Source organism: Pieris brassicae, chromosome 7, assembly GCF_905147105.1.
Source record: "Pieris brassicae chromosome 7, ilPieBrab1.1, whole genome shotgun sequence".
NCBI lineage: Eukaryota > Metazoa > Arthropoda > Insecta > Lepidoptera > Pieridae > Pieris > Pieris brassicae.
Genome location: NC_059671.1, coordinates 4,132,536 through 4,149,862, shown reverse-complemented (window position 1 = coordinate 4,149,862; position 17,327 = coordinate 4,132,536). Strand labels below are relative to the sequence as shown.

Genomic DNA, 17,327 nt, shown 5'->3' with positions numbered 1-17,327 from the left:
AAACTTAAAATAAACGGATTAGTAAAGTAATGGGCTTTTGACAAGAGTTTACTATACTTGTAATCCAGAAACTAACCAGCTATGATTCCATCCATCTGTTCTAGAGCAGCTTCAAGCAGCTTTGCAGGATCTGACTCAGCTGATGTTGGATTATTGTCGCCATCGACCTCCGTACTCCTTCCCATCACACTTTTTAGAAATAACTAATTCTGAACGCACTCGCAAAACTAAATAAATTATTAATTAACAACTTTACAAAAAGTTTAGTCAAAACTTTTTTGGGTCAACAACTCTACTGTCAAATTAAACCGACGAAACTGACAATTCACGGTCAACAGGTAATATCCTATTTTGTAAATCGTACAAGTACAGGTTATATTTTATATCCTGATCTGTGATATTGTTTACAGTAGTAAAATTACGACTCATTGGTATTTGAAATGCGTATTTTTTTTTGCTAGATGGAGTTTTAGAACATTGTAGTCCCTTAAACGTCGCTTACACACCCGCATGGCTTTTCGTAATGCAGGTGTCCATGAGCTGCATAAAGCAAGGCTGGTAATGCGCACGCGAGCTTCCTTGAAATATTAGCGTCAACGACGTCGGTGACACTCGCTGTGACTACCCTTTAAAAAAAAATATAATTGCCAGGTCAACAAATGAAGACCAGACTTTCTCCATTTCGTCATAAAAAAAATATTCGGCTTCGAAAACAAGCTTCCAAATTTAAGATACTAAGTCGAGACTTATTGCTACTATGACTTCTGTCTGTCCCCTCGGAGCTGAGACCTTATAACTTTGGATGCAATGAAGCATAGATAACTATTGAATTGTGTCTAAAATTTATGCACCAAAATAAATAAAAACCCACCATTTTATCTCATATTTTATTAGACCCTTTACCAAATTATTTTATTATAAGTAAATAAATTACAATATTCGGTAATAAGTACCAATCCTTTTAAAACCTAGACAATATTTTGTAACAAGATGACATTCACAACTGCAAATAAACTTTACCATAAAAACAAGCTAAACAGCCATTTGCAAATATTGCGCTATATAAATAAATAACATTGAACTTTGTGTAAATATATCTGTGAGAACAGTTTAACACACACATCTAAATACTTTTCAATATAAATTTCGAAACAATTTAATTTATTACTGATCTAAGGCACAATCTTCTATGATATTATTTACTATCACTCAGGTTACAAAGTTGGTTTTTCATAAATTTTATCCCCTCTAACTTATTAGTATGTTAAAAATTAGAAATAAGATTAATATATTATAACGCAATAAATTTAACAGCAAAATATCAACGATCTTCTCCATCTACCTACCGTAATGTTTTATTCTTAACTACATTGTTACACACATAACAACTAAAACAAAAAAAATTAAATGTTGGTAAGCTGTATTTTGGTATTAAGGTGAGGACTGCTATTCTACGATACGTCTATGAATAAAATGAATATGAACGTAATTAAACTCAATTCTAGCCTACAGGCCCACAAAGGCATCAGTTTCAGGTCAAAAAGTATAGAATGTAGTAAAACCATAGTGTCAGAGACAAGGAAACATAGAATAAGAGCTAATTTAAGTAAGTCTTTATCTATTTGATATATTACTTCGTGTTCTTTTCTTTGAAAATGAAATTGCTTTCTTGCCCCTGCTAATACACTACATTCTCATATACACTTAATTACAAATTGAGGGCCAATTTTTCAAATGTTAAAGATGTAAGGCACAGTGTAACAATTGAAAAATCAAGGCCAAATACCTTATAGTTAACTCACGTTTGACTTATATATTGGATGATTTGAATACTGCTCTGTATCGTAATAAATTGACAATGTTTAATCACGACAACTAAGATACTACCACACGATAAAGCATTTACATCAAAACCGCAACATCCAAAAATCGAAGCCTACCTCTTCAATTCTCTAAACTAATTAAACCTCTTGTTATTTGTAAATATTTTCACTTATCTGTTCTTATCTAACGCTTATAAATATATTATCTCTATTAAATAGTAAAGGCAATATCTATCTTTAGACGTGGACGGATTAAGTGAAGGCGCCCAATGGGGTTACCATCTATTGGTAAACTGCCCTAAGCTAAGCCACGGCGCGACGGTAGGGACCGAAAAACATCAAGTCTACAACAAAATCAACAAAGAGGATAAATGTATCTATATAATAAATAATAAATATGTGTTGTTCCATCAGGTAACTCACTAGGTCCATTGGACGTCACCGCGCGCTGCGGCTCTTACACTAATAGCATTTAAAACAAAACAATGACATCTAAACAAAATACTGTTATTAAAATAAACAACTATTAAGTAGGCCAACAATGACTTATAGATCCGATCAAGTGTCAGAAAAAGCCAGTGTGAGGGTAGATTTTTAAGTTTTAATTAATTTGTATTTTTAACAGTATTTTATTTAAACGTAAAGACAATAGACACTTCATTGGTTAACAATTTCAGTTTCATCTAAACGATTTCGTTAACTTAACAGGCAAGACCACAACCGATATTAAGTACTTATCGTCTATACTATAAGGAATGTTTTGTATTTAGCCAAAACTCACCTGCAAGTATCGAAACTAACCCCAATGCAGTCAATACAATCTTTAAATTTAAAAAAGGAATGCTTAGAAATTCAATAGACTATAGAACGATTGTATAACTGCATTAGAAACCATAAATAATATATTAATCTGATAACATTTAAATATCTTAAATTTTCTCTAATAAATAATTTGCATAAAATATTTCTCTGTTGAGCACATTTGGCGCAATAATTAATAGCTGTTATGTCGCTTATATTAAGTAGTTTTAATTACCAATTCGAAATACCTATGGGTATATATATATAGGTGCACCAAAAAGCACGCATTACAATGTTACAAGATAATTTTGTGCGAATCGCTTGCACCGAATTGAACCCACTCCTTGAGCCTTGAAAGTATTGAGCAATATATTACAGAGCGTCTACACGTTCGCTGAATAGTGAGGCGAATTAAGAGAAAAGCTGCATTTTCGTATTGTGTTGCCAACTACAAATACCAAAGTAAAAAAAAAATGTAAGTCAATGATAAACATGAAATGAAACGCTACTCAAAGCACATGCAAAATTCTAATGTCTCGCTTTAAACTGAGCTAGAAAGGCACTGATTATGTGCAGTGCTATTTTCCCATAGCCTAACTGAACTATAAATACGAAAGTCGAAAAAAGTGATAGATTAACATATGAAATTAAACACTAATAAAGCCCAAAAAAAAATTGCGCTGTTTTTCCATAACTCAGCGCTAAACCAAATATCAGGTTCTAAAGCGCTAGATTGGGCGCTGACGAATCCAAGAGTGACATATGAATTCTAACACAAGATTCCGCTAGATGGCGGTAAAAGCGCTAGATAAGGATGTAGATTTTGGACAGAAACTCTTCTAGCTATTCGCCTCACCATACGTGTGGATTCCTTATACTTTCAAATAAATTCCGATTCATGGACCACTTAAGTACGATATCCCATTTTAGAATATAAATAAAATAACAACAAAAATCAACTTGTACATTAAGTATAGTCGTGGACTTGCATCATATGCGTAGAAAATAAATAGAAACGGAAAATTTTTAATTCCGGTCATCACATTTAGGCTTTGCCATAATAAAATATTGAATAGTGAAATGTAAAAATATATTAATTTGTACATGCATTAAACATTTGTAAAATTCACTATCGCACCACAATAGATATTTGTATATCACTATACATAAGTACACAAAATAAATAAATAAAATCTTTTTATGATAAACAATATTCCCCGCCAGAGGCTATAAGTCAATCTCATTAAATGGAATGCACTCGTTGCAATTCGGAATGTTTAAATTTCACTTCGATAATTTCCGACAGGTCCCAAACACTATCTAATTAAACCGATTAAGTACTAAAATATCCATAAAAATATCCTTACTCGCACCACAATTTGGTAAACCAGTATGATCCTTCAAATGAGTTAAGTTCCAAATTCAAATTGTCGTAAAGCAATATTTGACATATGATGACACAATAACAACGCTAAATTTTGCTTCAAACATATTTGACAACTGACATATGTAGTCCATTCTATAAACCCATAATATAACTTTACATTTTAATGTATCTGTCTTCTTATTAACACTGTTACAGTTCAGTAGTACAAAAACAATTAATTATTTGAAAAAAAAAGCGTCCATATTCTACTACCGTCTCTTCATACAAATTTATAATAAGCAAGACACCAACGTAATAAAGCAAAATAACTAGAAACAAGTTTGAACCATATCTGACCTTGTTATAAGGCATGGACTAAATTTAATACCGTGTTTATCTTTTATAATTTTACGATGGTAACAAATACGGTACAATTTATAGTTCAAATTTTCAACGAACAAGTATATACATATATGTATATATAACAAAATAATAATAATCATAACATCCAATACCGCAAAACAATAAATTTAAATTTGGAACATTCCACTCAAAGTAAACTTTTGTTTTCTATACTGCTGTCCCTTTCTTGTCCACTTATAAAAAGACAAAACATTAAATTTGAATTTGGAACATTTTATAAACACCATTCCTTTCCACAAAAGGAAAACATGAAAGTAACCATTTGAGATAAATATTTAAAGTACCATACCAGCTTCCACTTCAGCTTCGGGGGGACGTATCAGCAGTTCGAAGATCTTCCTAGATAGAGATAAATACCTTCGAATCGCTCACGTGTAGTGCTTATATCATTGCGTCCCCCCAGCAAACAGTCATTGGTGGCTTTTGGACAGTAGATGCGAGTTGAATTCGTAAACATTGCAGCATTGTTCGCCGCAAATGTTGCATTTCCATGGATTTGAGTCGCAATGGCAACCCTTGTGAAGGAAATATAGAGTCGAATCAGGGAATGTGATAGAGCAGAATGTGCAGACAAGAGAAGATGGTAGAAGAGCATCGCCGTGAGTGGACGTTATCATGCCGCCTTCGCTTGGTGATGCACGGGCCTGTAATCATTTTGTTAAATTTTAATTATAATAAAAAATTGCTTAAACGAACCTGGAAATGCTGCCTGGCGACAGAGCTTTGCCTTACGTATTCATTTTACTTAGAGTCAAAAAAAATGTTTTAATTTTTGAGTATTAAGGTACTGTAAGAGTAGAAAATAAGGAAATAATTAAACATGGGCCAAAGATCATCAGCCTGATTGCTCTTAGACAGTTCTTTTAATCCCGCTTCTAGAGGGCTAAAACGTCAGAGGGAAGACGAAAAAACCATGAGTTTCTGCACGTCAAACGAACATTATATGACGTATGACACATGTCAACGATGGGCGAGCGATGCGGTTGACCAATGACAATTGACGATCGTTATGTCTTTCACTTTACATTCTCACCCCCCAGGCGTACTTTATGCTCTATACTACTGGTACTTTAGTACCTATATAGGAACTGAAGTCGACGGAGTCATTTATAAAATATAAGGGATGAAAAATCTAAATTGTGGTTGCTATGTGGGTTGTTAGCTACGGCTGTTAATGGAAAATAAGCCTTATTAAAATTAACTAAGGTCAATACTACTGGACTTTTTTGTACCTAGCAATGTAAAAGTATATAGATAATGGTTTGACAGTTCTTAATGATGTGAAACTATGGACTGTAACTTTTTGACTTTGACAAAAATACAAGTTTGAGTTTACCGCGTAACCTCAACAGCAATCAATTATAGTTGACTGTCATTGGAGTATCAAGGAACCATAATGACGTCATCTAACGATGGTACATATAAAAAATCTAATGTTGAAGTTATGTGATAGGAAATAATAAAAAAACAAACTTCTTAAAAATTCTTTCATGCATGCGATACCTATATTCAACCAACGAATGTCCATGAAACATAAGCAAAATGCAAGTATACCAAACATCCGTTAGTTAAATATTGGAACCGGGTGTTAATACTAACATTTGAGCCACGCGAGCGTCCACGCGCTGAGATTCTACGGCGTAAGTCTTCTCTAAGGAGGCTTTTAAGTGGCGAAACCTTTATAAGGGAATTGAGACTCGATTTAACGTCTCGTTTTTCGCCATTCCCATCTTCACCTGCATTCTCTTCCGCATTTGGCTCCTAAAATTACCCCAAACACCCAATTTCAGACATTTATTATACCCGGTTCTAATATTCAACTAACGGATGTCATATACATTACCATTCGACAAGCTGTAAAACTATTGCGGTCTTATTACAGAAAACTCTATTTTTGTTAATATTAAAAGCAAAAACCCTTCAAAAGTTTCCTAAAACTTGTCATTTAATTTATGTTTTATCAATGCATTTGACAAAAGTCTTATTCCGATAGACATCCATTACTTGAACATAGTATTGGATTTACAAATAGTTAGAAAAAACTTTTCTATGGGTTAAGACCACAAGATATATTGCGAAAGTCCTCTCAATAATGTTAAACATCCCGTGTTTATCAATTTTAAGTAAAAAGCTGACACAGTCTTAATTATACACATTTTAATTTTATCATTGAGCAATATTTTTCATGTTTATTACCAGTAAAATTATATATAAAAATAATATTTACATATAGCTTGGCCCCCATGGGCCTTAATATACTTTTAATTAGCCTACATACCAACATATGATGTTTTTTTGCTATGCTACCCTATTAATACTAATTGCATTGCCGGAATAAAAACTATTTTATTTTATTTTTAAAACTTTTCTAAGTATCCTAATAAAAAAATACTTAAATTGATCCAGCCGTCCTCAAGTACAATATATTTTGTGGTTCATTTAATTCATATAGATTTATTTTTTAATGTTTCTGATTACAAAATCAATCATGTTTTATAATTCACTGTAGAATAATCACAATAATAAAACTATATAATCATACCGACCTGTTTAATAGGTATAAGTGTGATTGATGGAGTGATGTTAGTAGGCAGGCCTGCGGAGAGTGAGCTGCTTGCCACTGCGCTATCACCTGACTGGGGTGAACTGGGACCTTCCCCATTCACACGGGAATCTGAAATTATAAACATTATAAAACTTAACAATAGACAAATGTTAGGGCCTTTCCCAATGTAATACATGTGCTCCTATATCATGTTTTTTTTTTTATTATAACAATATAAGGTTGCAGCCCCTTAAACAACAATCTTGCTGCTTTAAAGGGTTACAGAGAATGGATTACATTCTACACTTTTGATTTTTGTTTAATTCATAAGTGTACCACAAAATATACCTATGTGTATAAATTTTATTTTGTTTTGATTCATCTGTTTGTTAGCCGTTTGTTTCTATATAAACAATATTTAAAAATAAATTGCAATCTACATTTAAACATAAACTTCAGATATATTCAAGTGGATCAAACATATAAAATATTTAAAAATGTAAGTTTCAAATTACATCAATCTATTTTAACATTTGACCTAGATAATTATGGAAAATCCTCTTTTATAACTGCTATAACAAAACAGATTTAGGTAAAATCCATAGATATGGGAGTGAGATATTTTACATTTAAAGGAAAACAAGGTAAAAGGAAAAACTGATGATAATGTACTATGCATTGATTATACCTATGTACTTTGAAATTATAATCACCTGAATTGCCCATATGACTTGTCTGGCCAGGGGAAAATGTTTCATTATTGTCTGCCATTGATATTTCAACATGAGGGGTCAAATAGTGCATGGGTGGTGTCGCATTGTCAACCGATCTCTCTCCATTACTGTCACCGCTGTCTGAATAAGCTGCCGCAACTGATACCGATAGTCCAGACCCAAGAGCACCCAATGCATTTAGAGTACTAGGGTCCATTGTACCATCACCATATGCTGCATTTGCGATTCCAGCAGCCAAAAGGGAAACAGAGGTATTCCCAGGGCCTGGGTTGTCGAGATCAATACCGTGCCTGAAAATTTTGTATAAAATTATAAGCTATATAAGATCTATAAAGAATGAATTACAGTCAAACACTATTTATGAGAATTTTCATACAAGAATTATGTAAACTTTACTCTAGTAAGTTGCTTAACTACATTAAGTTTTTAGGACACAAATAGGTACATGCATTTTATAAAATACTTAAAATCACCTAGTCATGATATATCTTATTCATAAAAATGAAAGTTACCTGTTAAAGAAGTGTACTCGAAGACTCTTCATAGTGGGCGCGCGGTAACTACAAAGAGGGCAAGTTTTGACAAGGTCATGCTGACCTACGTGTTCGTTCTGGAAATGGGCGCGCATCGCGATCTGGCGTTGGAAACCCCGATTGCAAATTGGACAATGATATGGCAAGCTTTTTGTATGAGTTGTAAAATGCTCAGCTAAGTGATCTTTTCTGAAGAATCGCTTCTGACAGACTCTGCATTCATAAGGTTTGACACCAGTATGTCGCATTTTATGGCGACGCATATTGGCGCCATTAGAGAATTTCATATTGCACACGTCACACTCAAAGAGTTTTCTGTGCGGCCGGGCATCAGTATTCTGAGCTGTGGCCACATTATTGTTATCTGGGGAGCACTGAGCCATGTGAGTGTTTAGAGCCCGGGTACTTAGTGTACTGAAGCTATTACATGTTGTACATTTTAATAATGTACTATTATTTCGTTTGGGAGTCTCCTTACTTGGTGCCGCCACCTGAAAAATCCATTTTTCCTCACTTATATTAAAACTTAAAGACTAGATCTAAAACTTAAAGATCTAGTCTTTAAGTTTTAATTCAAGTGAAATATGCAGTTTTTCTTTTGCCATATATATATTTGAGTAAAAAACAGGACTTTTAATCAACTCACTCAACATAAACAATAAAAGATAAAATGATTTAAATGAATATGATATATATATATAAACTACAAAATGATGAAAAATTCTGTGTATCTGAGATAAGCTTAGAATTTCATGTAAACAAGACCAAATACAAATGAAAAATAATTATTTGTCTCCTATCCTCTCTGAGAAATATTCAAAGTAGTACTTGTGGCAATGTGTATAGTTTCTATTATAATAGTGATACCTGTTAAATTAATATTACAAATCCTATTAAAGATAAACAACTAACAATATAAAACAAAACTTGTCGTGTAATTGTAGATATCACATTTATAGCACAATTTTTTCACATTATGTTAATTCAAGGCCATGAATTCCCTTGATAACTAGATTGACCTCATAGGGAAAAGATAAAATAATAATAGTAAATTATAACATCTAATGAATATATAAAACATACATGCTACATAAGTAATTCAGAATTCTAATTCTGAAACAGCAGATCAGCTGTTAAACTAAGTTATATAAAATAAAATCTCACCTAACTTAAAAATCATCTCTTATCAAAATCTTATCAAGGGTTGGTTTTAAAGATGGTTCCAAATAATAAAAAAATTAAGGTTATTAAACTTTTCATTAGATCCTACATCTATTATTTCATGTAATTATAAGTTTGGACTCCCAACTTTTTAGATACTAACAAAAAGATGACACAGTTTTTGCTGGCTATGTAAAACATAAACATAATATGAAATCAATGGAAAACAGTCTACTATGAAATCAACACTTGAGCTAAAATAACTGTGAACTGTCCCACTTTTACTATGCACACTGGGATATGTTTTTGTATTGCATGGACTTACTAACCGGTTCATTTTTAACAGGTAATGCATTTGGCGACACCGTGCCAGAATCGGCCTCTGTTTCCCCTTTTGATGACATCACATTAGTTCACGGCCTTTTGATCATCACTCTCCCGCCTCACTTATCTAGAACTAAGACGTTTTATATTCAAAATGTTCCTTTATACAATAATAAAAACGAGTAGGACTTCTATCTGATGAAGAGAATACACCTAGCAACCTTAACTTGAAGAATGGCGAGGTGACCTATTTACGAAAACATACGAATAAAATGATTTGCTAACACTATTTTTCCTATTCACGATCCACGACATTTAAATGTTTATTTAAACCATATTACTTAGTTTTATTTGCACTTATTAATCACTTTAATACACTTACTTGCAAGTCCGTCTTAATACGTAGACACGCGACAGCCAGAACAGCGGTATTTTAGGGAGAGATCGCTATGTGGCCTAATTCAATACTTGAACTCTATGCACAAAATACGTGTTACACGAATAACTGTAAATTCACGAATAAGTGGGCTTACACTTCTAGTTATTAACAATTTATACATTAATTTTAATTATAATCACAGAAAATATTTTATTTACAATAAAATTACTAATATATTATTTTTATGAAACCCATTCCGTCGAACTATCTAATGACCAACTATAAATCTAGATACCTACGGCTAACATACCTACACTCTACATGTCTACAGATAACCAAGTACGAAAACAGCAAAGATTTACTTCTCAATACTAGTATAATACTAGTATTGGGACAGTAATTTATTGGGCTTGATACACAAGACAAAATGTTAATGTGACTTTTCAGCACGGTTTAAGCAACTAATCATCGGGAATTCTCGTAAGACATTTAGATAAAATAATTATAGAGTATTTAACAATATTTAAATATAATTTATAAGTTAAATCAATAAGGAGCAGATTTATAATATATTACACATAACTGTTTGTAAATCTCTAGTAGAAACGTCGTCCATCTGTGTTTTTTTTATAATTCATATATATTTTTACATTACCGATGCCAAGGGGACAATAAACGTGTGGATAGCTGTCACCTTTTTAAAAACACTGGATAGGCAGGTATAAACTTAGTTTTAAGCAGTAATGGCCATAGGTTGAGAAATGTTGGTCGACGCGAGGGCAGTTAAATATGATAAAAACCCAGTCCATACACCTGTATTAAATAAAATAACAAAAAACTTATATACCACGTAATACTTTACAATACTAATACAGTATTATACTGAGATATTAATCTATCACATCCCTTTTGTAATTTTAGTAGCATTATTTATTATTCTGTTCTTGATTCTAAATAAAATACAGGTACCACGGCAATTTTAAAACTGGGGCGGTTTTATTTATTTATGTTTATATGTGATAGCAATATTATTCACGAATAATTAAAATCACCTGATTTCCAACAATTTTCATCAATAATCTGTCCAGGAAGCTTAGACTAAACCCCCAGCGTGTTATACACTTAAATTAAAACGACAACTATCAGCCTAGTAAATGACATATAAGTTTATGACAATGACATATACTATGACAGTTGTTAAAATGAGAAAAATGATAAAATTGCGAGACGTGATTCAAAACTTAGTTAATAATTATTGTTATTATGTACTTTGTTAATTCTTTTTGTTTAGTAAATGTATACATTGATGTTATAATTTCGAATTCAATATACTGCTCATTATTTAATTAATAGCAATAATAATTAATATTCGGTTATAGTTAATAATAATTTTCTTTTGCTAAATTTATGTGAATGTATTAAGTGTATTCACATGCGTAACGATTTGCTTAGAGTATCAGATGAAAGTGACTTTCCGTGTAGGCATTTTTTTATGAAAAACTCCTATAGTAATCAACGAATATGTGCACGGAGCCAGTGAGATCATTTTTTAGCCAGTGGCGACTTTGGATAAGGCCTTTCTTTATTGCGACATATATATTATTGGTAATTGTATTAGTGCCAACACTAATTGTACATGCTATTGAAAATGGATTTACAAAATCTGATCAAGGAACGTTGGTTGCTGGGGGCTTCGTACTCTTGGCTGTGCCAATATCAATTTGGCAAATTACACAACACATAGTACACTATACTAAACCGTCATTACAAAAACATATTATTCGGTGAGTGTTTACATTTCATGTTTATCCCGATTCAATAAACTATTCCTGTCATAAGAACTATTTTATATAATTTAGCATTTTTTACATTACATATTTAATTTTGTCATATTTTATTATTTTTCTTACATCTTTTTACTTGTTGCAGAATATTATGGATGGTACCAATTTATGCCTTAAATGCTTGGCTTGGCTTAGAATTTCCTGAGCAGTCTATATATATGGACTCCCTAAGAGAATGTTATGAAGCATATGTTATATATAATTTCATGAAGTATTTACTTAATTACCTCAATGATGGTAATGATTTTGAAGAATTATTAGAGTCAAAGCCTCAAGTGTATCATATATTCCCCTTGTGTTGTTTGGCTCCTTGGGAAATGGGAAGGTAAGAAAATTTTAGGGATAATATATTATCTTCCTATCCTTTATTTTTATTTTTGTTGTAAAAATCTTTTCTTTTTTTTCAATTTATTAAATGACCATAGATAGATATAAAAATTCTAAATAAATTGAACATTACCGGTTATAGTTTCTTATTCAATGGCTATAGTCTATAATAGTTAAAATCTATTTATTAAAATTGCTACTATTAAGATCCAATAAAATAGATTTTACATTTTTGAACTTAAAACCTTTTAAGTTTTATTTTAGACCTGTTTAGTTATATTAAAAACTTGTCTTGAAATTTTTATTGCCAAATTATGTAAAGGTTGACTTTACATTTTGGATAAGGCCATGTATTATAATTATATACAATACTCAAACAAGCAGTAGAGAAACAAAAAAAAATTATAAAACAAGTTTTGCGCATTTATACTATTATAGATAATTTATATACTACTACATTTAGACACACTAATTATAATAAAGTTAATTAATATATCAATTTTCGATAAAAATAGATGAAACCGTAAAATTTGTTTATCACTAGCCTGGACACATATCCTGTTTAGGATAAATTGTTAGTTGACCTTTTTAAATTATAGTACATATATAAATTCTATTTTAAATAATATTAAATAATTTACATTTTTATATAAAAACTACAAAAATGTTTTTACCAACATATTAAAAACTAGGGTATATATTAGTAGCCTTATGTTAGTCCCTACACCAACAGAAATTATTTTTTATTCACTGAACGCAAAGTTGGCTCTAAGTTTTAATAGGAATCTATTAATGTTTAAGGAATGCATTAGAAACAATTGAATGTTTAAAATAGATACGAATTATTTTTTTTTGCAGTGAATTTATTCATAACTGCAAGCATGGGATTCTGCAGTACACACTTGTGAGGCCTCTGACAACTGTCATCTCAATGATATGTGAACTTTGTGGTGTCTATGGAGAAAGTGACTTCAGTGCAAATGTTGCTTTCCCTTACATGGTAGCAATTAATAACTTGTCACAATTTGTGGCTATGTATTGTTTAGTATTATTTTACAGAGCAAATAGGACAGAGTTAAAACCAATGAAGCCTATTGGAAAATTTCTATGCATCAAAGCGGTAGTTTTCTTTTCATTCTTGTAAGTACTTATACATTTGAGGAATCACTATTCTCAGTTATTATTATATTATAGGCGCTATATATATTCTAAATCAAGTTTTTTAAAATGTTACTATCATGATGATGTGATGACAAAATAATGTGGAGAGTGGTTGAGTAATAGTAGAGAGGTATAAGCATGTGCTGTTTCTGGGTTAGTTTTTGCAACATCTGAGTCATGCCAAGATATGTAGAAAGACTTCTGTAGAATCAAAATCCAAATTGGCTAGCATAAATTTTATGTATTTTGTGAGTTTCTGGATAGTTTGACTATCTCAGAATATAACTTTTGCTTTATTGGTAACTGTTTTACTTTTCAGCCAAGGCGTTATTATAAATATTTTGGTATACTGTGGTGTGATATCAACAATATTTGATATTTCTGATAAGGACAAGATAAAGATTATGTCTTCCAAACTACAGGTACTTTTTTGTTTACATTTTATGATCTCTTATCTACATACAAATAGAGACAAAACATTTTTATTATTGATTGCAATGGCAATCTTTGGCTTGTTAGTAGACTAATTATGAGGATGTAAAATTGTTAAGTTTTTCTAGCCGCAGCCTATTCTTTTTGTTTAAGTCAGATCACATACTTATAATGGCTGTCATAAATTTTGATCTGAAGACCATATTTGAGGTTGATTTATGTTTTCAGGATCTAAAGGTCAGGTTCAGAAATGAGACTTTAACTCCAGTATGCCGGAATCCAATACATTTTTGTGTACGCTGGTCAGACTTTGAGCTAAATCTCGTTTCTGAATCGAGAGTCATATTTTAGAATATCAATTAAAATAAAATCGTTTTGACAGTTCTTGATCTGTCAAAATATTTTAATTGTGTTTTATAATTGTTGGACATAGTATAAAAATTATAATACATGAATGAGATAGGATATATATTTAACCAATTTCGTAATATAGGAACTCTGAACACAATGAGTAGAAGTATTTTTTAATGAATAACAAAAATAGACTTTGTTATACTCTGTGGTTGGGGCTGGCCCTATGTAAGAATTTTCTAAGGTCCAGCCCTATAATTTTGAATCGGTAAATCGGTTTTTTACTTACGAAACGAAACTTTAAATAAAATACACAACAAATCCATTAAATATTATACCAATTGTAGGACTTCCTGATTTGCATAGAGATGTTTATAGCAGCGATAGCCCATCACTACAGTTTCTCGTACAAGCCTTATATATCGCCTCTCGATCCATCTCCATCGTGTTTGGGCTCGTTCCTCGCGATGTGGGATGTATCTGATGTCAAACGGGACATTTCTGAGCATCTTGGCGTTGTGGGTGAGTCACCTGAATTATTGTACATAGAAATAGGTTTAAAAAAAATTGTGGCGCTACAACTACAAGACTTAGTTTTGTTCTTTCACCAATTATGTAAATGTTTTTGACATTCATAAGCATACGCTTTATTAATTTGATTTTGATCATCTACATTAGTAGGCAAGTAGGTTATCAGCCTCCGGTGCCTGACTCACGCCGTCGACTTTTTTGGGTCTAAGCCAAGCCGGTTTCCTCACAATTTCCTTCACCGTTCGAGAATGTTCGATTCGCAAAAAGAAAGTCCATTGGTTCGGGGATGCGAGTCAAACGCTGAAGCCACAGGTCAATGCAGCTTGAAATAAGTTTATGTCATTTTAATCTAATGTAGATTATATATGAATTTGTTTAAGGTTATACTTCGTAATATTTTAACAAGATTTTTTCTTATTATATGTCTCGACCTATTTTTACGTTGAATTGTCGTAACCTAAAGATCAAGTTTTTGCTTTCAAATTAAAATACGTACATTTAATCATGTCACAAATTAAGACAGACCTTAATAACTATGAAAATTCTTTTGCTTGCTTCATTCCTTTTAAATATTATTTTAGGAAGCTCATTTAGCAGACGATTACGAGGTAAATCAATGTATCACATGACCAAAGGTTATGATGAGAGCTCAAGGCTTGTCAGCGAACAAGTTCCATCCAGCTCTGCTCCAGATTTGACAGTTGAAGCCACGGAACCACCGTCGGTGGACATACGACCTTCTGTATATGGATCTCTCGATAGCACCATGGCAACGGGTTCAATGAACTCTGAAACTGACCCCTTACTTGATATGTCCGAAGATAAATCTGAACCGAGAGCGTAATTAACGAACTAATACGAATTGTATGTTAGCGATTAAAGATAAATGCAATTTAAAAAAACCTTATGCTAGTTGTTAGAAATTTGTGTATAAAATAACGGAATGATATGATGACCACTTGCAATGTCTAATGTGGTAGATCTAAGGTTTGGGGGGGGGGGGGATTCCCACAGTAAAAGTAATGGAGGAGTGCGGTATGTATGTTCATAATATACTATTAAAGTGATTAATGTCCTGTTTGGATCGTTTTTTATCAATAAGAAAATTTTCAATATCAAGGCAAGTAATAATAACATTTAAAATTTTGTGATATGGAGACCCCACTCCAAGCCCCAGAGTTTATATTGAAACTATTTGAATCATTACTATTATGAAGTGTGATGACGTCATCATAGTTTTAGTGTATTTTACAATGCATAATTTAAATATGATTTTTTATGGCCATGGCGGTGTAACAGCATTTATAATTGAATCCAGAAATGTGAAATTATATTTAATAAAATATTTTTATGTATAACATAAAAATATTACGAAAAATAGATTAAAATTACATACTAAAACATATTCATGAGTTTACTATTGTCTCTGGTTTTAAGTGACATTACAACACTATTGCGTATTATTTATGATTTACGTAAGCCGGCGTTTTTTTTTTAAATTTTTGTTAACGATTCGAAGGACTTTCATACTGTATATAATAATTCTAATAATCGGAAAATATTTAATTAAAGGATGTCAGTCGTTCAATGAATGATTATGTCATATCAACTTTTCTTCGGTTTTTATCTGCGTTAATTATTGAACCGAATGTTAAGTAAACAGCAACTGACAAACGCTTATAATGAACTAACCAAGTGTATTTAAGATAGATTTCTAGAAAATCCTTCATATTTTTTGGCTGATTTTATGAATTATAAATATAATATGACAATGTATGATTTTAAATGTATATTTAAGTATTATTAATGTTGCATTCCAAAGGCTAGAGCAAGTATTTCTCCCTTCTCTGTACTTAAAGTGTGTTTTGTTGAGTGGAATAATTTTTTTTCTATGCTATTTCAATACTATTGAAGCGTAAATACGACTTAAATTTTTCCGAAATAATGTTTTTAACACATTAAAAATGCTTTATAAACTAATATCTTTTTGGAAAATTAGCTATATTTGAAATAATGTTTATTTATTCGTAACTATGTTCTTACGCAATTTATAACTTTTCTTAGAAATTCATATATCGGAAGATACATGAGCATCTCAAATAGTATTGTTAATACATTTAAACTTAAAGAGCACGGATTTAGTCTTGCCATATAAAAGGAGTGTTTATTACTATTAAATGTGCGTTGTATGCGCGGCTAGAATTTCAGTTACAAAAATTAATTTAACACTTCGTGAACGTACAAGTATAGAAATTGTTTAGGCCTTATATCAGCGACTTTGCTGTAACTTCACATGGTGACAACGACATAGTGTCACAAGGAGCATAACCTTGGGATATACAAAAACCTGTTTCAGTATCTCTATTGGAAGTTATAGTAAGGGGCTTAAGGTCTTTAAAAATATGAAATTATTTTTGAAATTTATCATTTTTAAATGGACTGAAATGTATAAAATACACTACTCTCGTTTTTTTTTCACGTTTAAAAAGCTTTAAATACTTTATTGTGTGTGTTACTTTACATAGATCTTTCTTTTATTAGCAATAAAGCATAATAACCACACTATGGTAATATAATGGAATGTGATATATT

The 17,327-nt window shown here is 31.6% G+C and overlaps 2 protein-coding genes across 4 annotated transcripts; one reads left to right on the top strand and one right to left on the bottom strand.

Moving 5' to 3' along the window:
- Positions 1-883: 883 nt before the first annotated feature.
- LOC123711695 (zinc finger protein ztf-16) lies at positions 884-10,370 on the bottom strand. Of its 3 annotated transcripts, none has more exons than XM_045664402.1 (7): positions 10,093-10,370; positions 9,716-9,843; positions 8,205-8,716; positions 7,672-7,982; positions 6,960-7,087; positions 6,013-6,174; positions 884-5,057 (listed from the first exon to the last, which is right to left on the bottom strand). In XM_045664402.1, the coding sequence occupies exons 2-7, from the start codon at positions 9,788-9,790 to the stop codon at positions 4,824-4,826; spliced, it is 1,422 nt and encodes a 473-aa protein (XP_045520358.1). In that variant the 5' UTR covers positions 9,791-9,843; positions 10,093-10,370; the 3' UTR covers positions 884-4,823. The 3 variants fall into 3 exon arrangements, with proteins under 3 accessions (XP_045520358.1, XP_045520359.1, XP_045520360.1); XM_045664403.1 differs by having other exon boundaries at positions 9,716-9,837; XM_045664404.1 differs by lacking the exon at positions 6,013-6,174.
- A 936-nt stretch (positions 10,371-11,306) lies between these two features.
- On the top strand, positions 11,307-17,323 carry LOC123711713 (transmembrane protein 184C). The gene is made up of 6 exons (XM_045664430.1): positions 11,307-11,873; positions 12,019-12,258; positions 13,119-13,400; positions 13,741-13,843; positions 14,552-14,726; positions 15,317-17,323. Exons 1-6 carry the CDS (start codon positions 11,611-11,613, stop codon positions 15,577-15,579), a joined length of 1,326 nt encoding a protein of 441 aa, XP_045520386.1. The 5' UTR covers positions 11,307-11,610; the 3' UTR covers positions 15,580-17,323.
- The last annotated feature ends 4 nt before the right edge of the window (positions 17,324-17,327 follow it).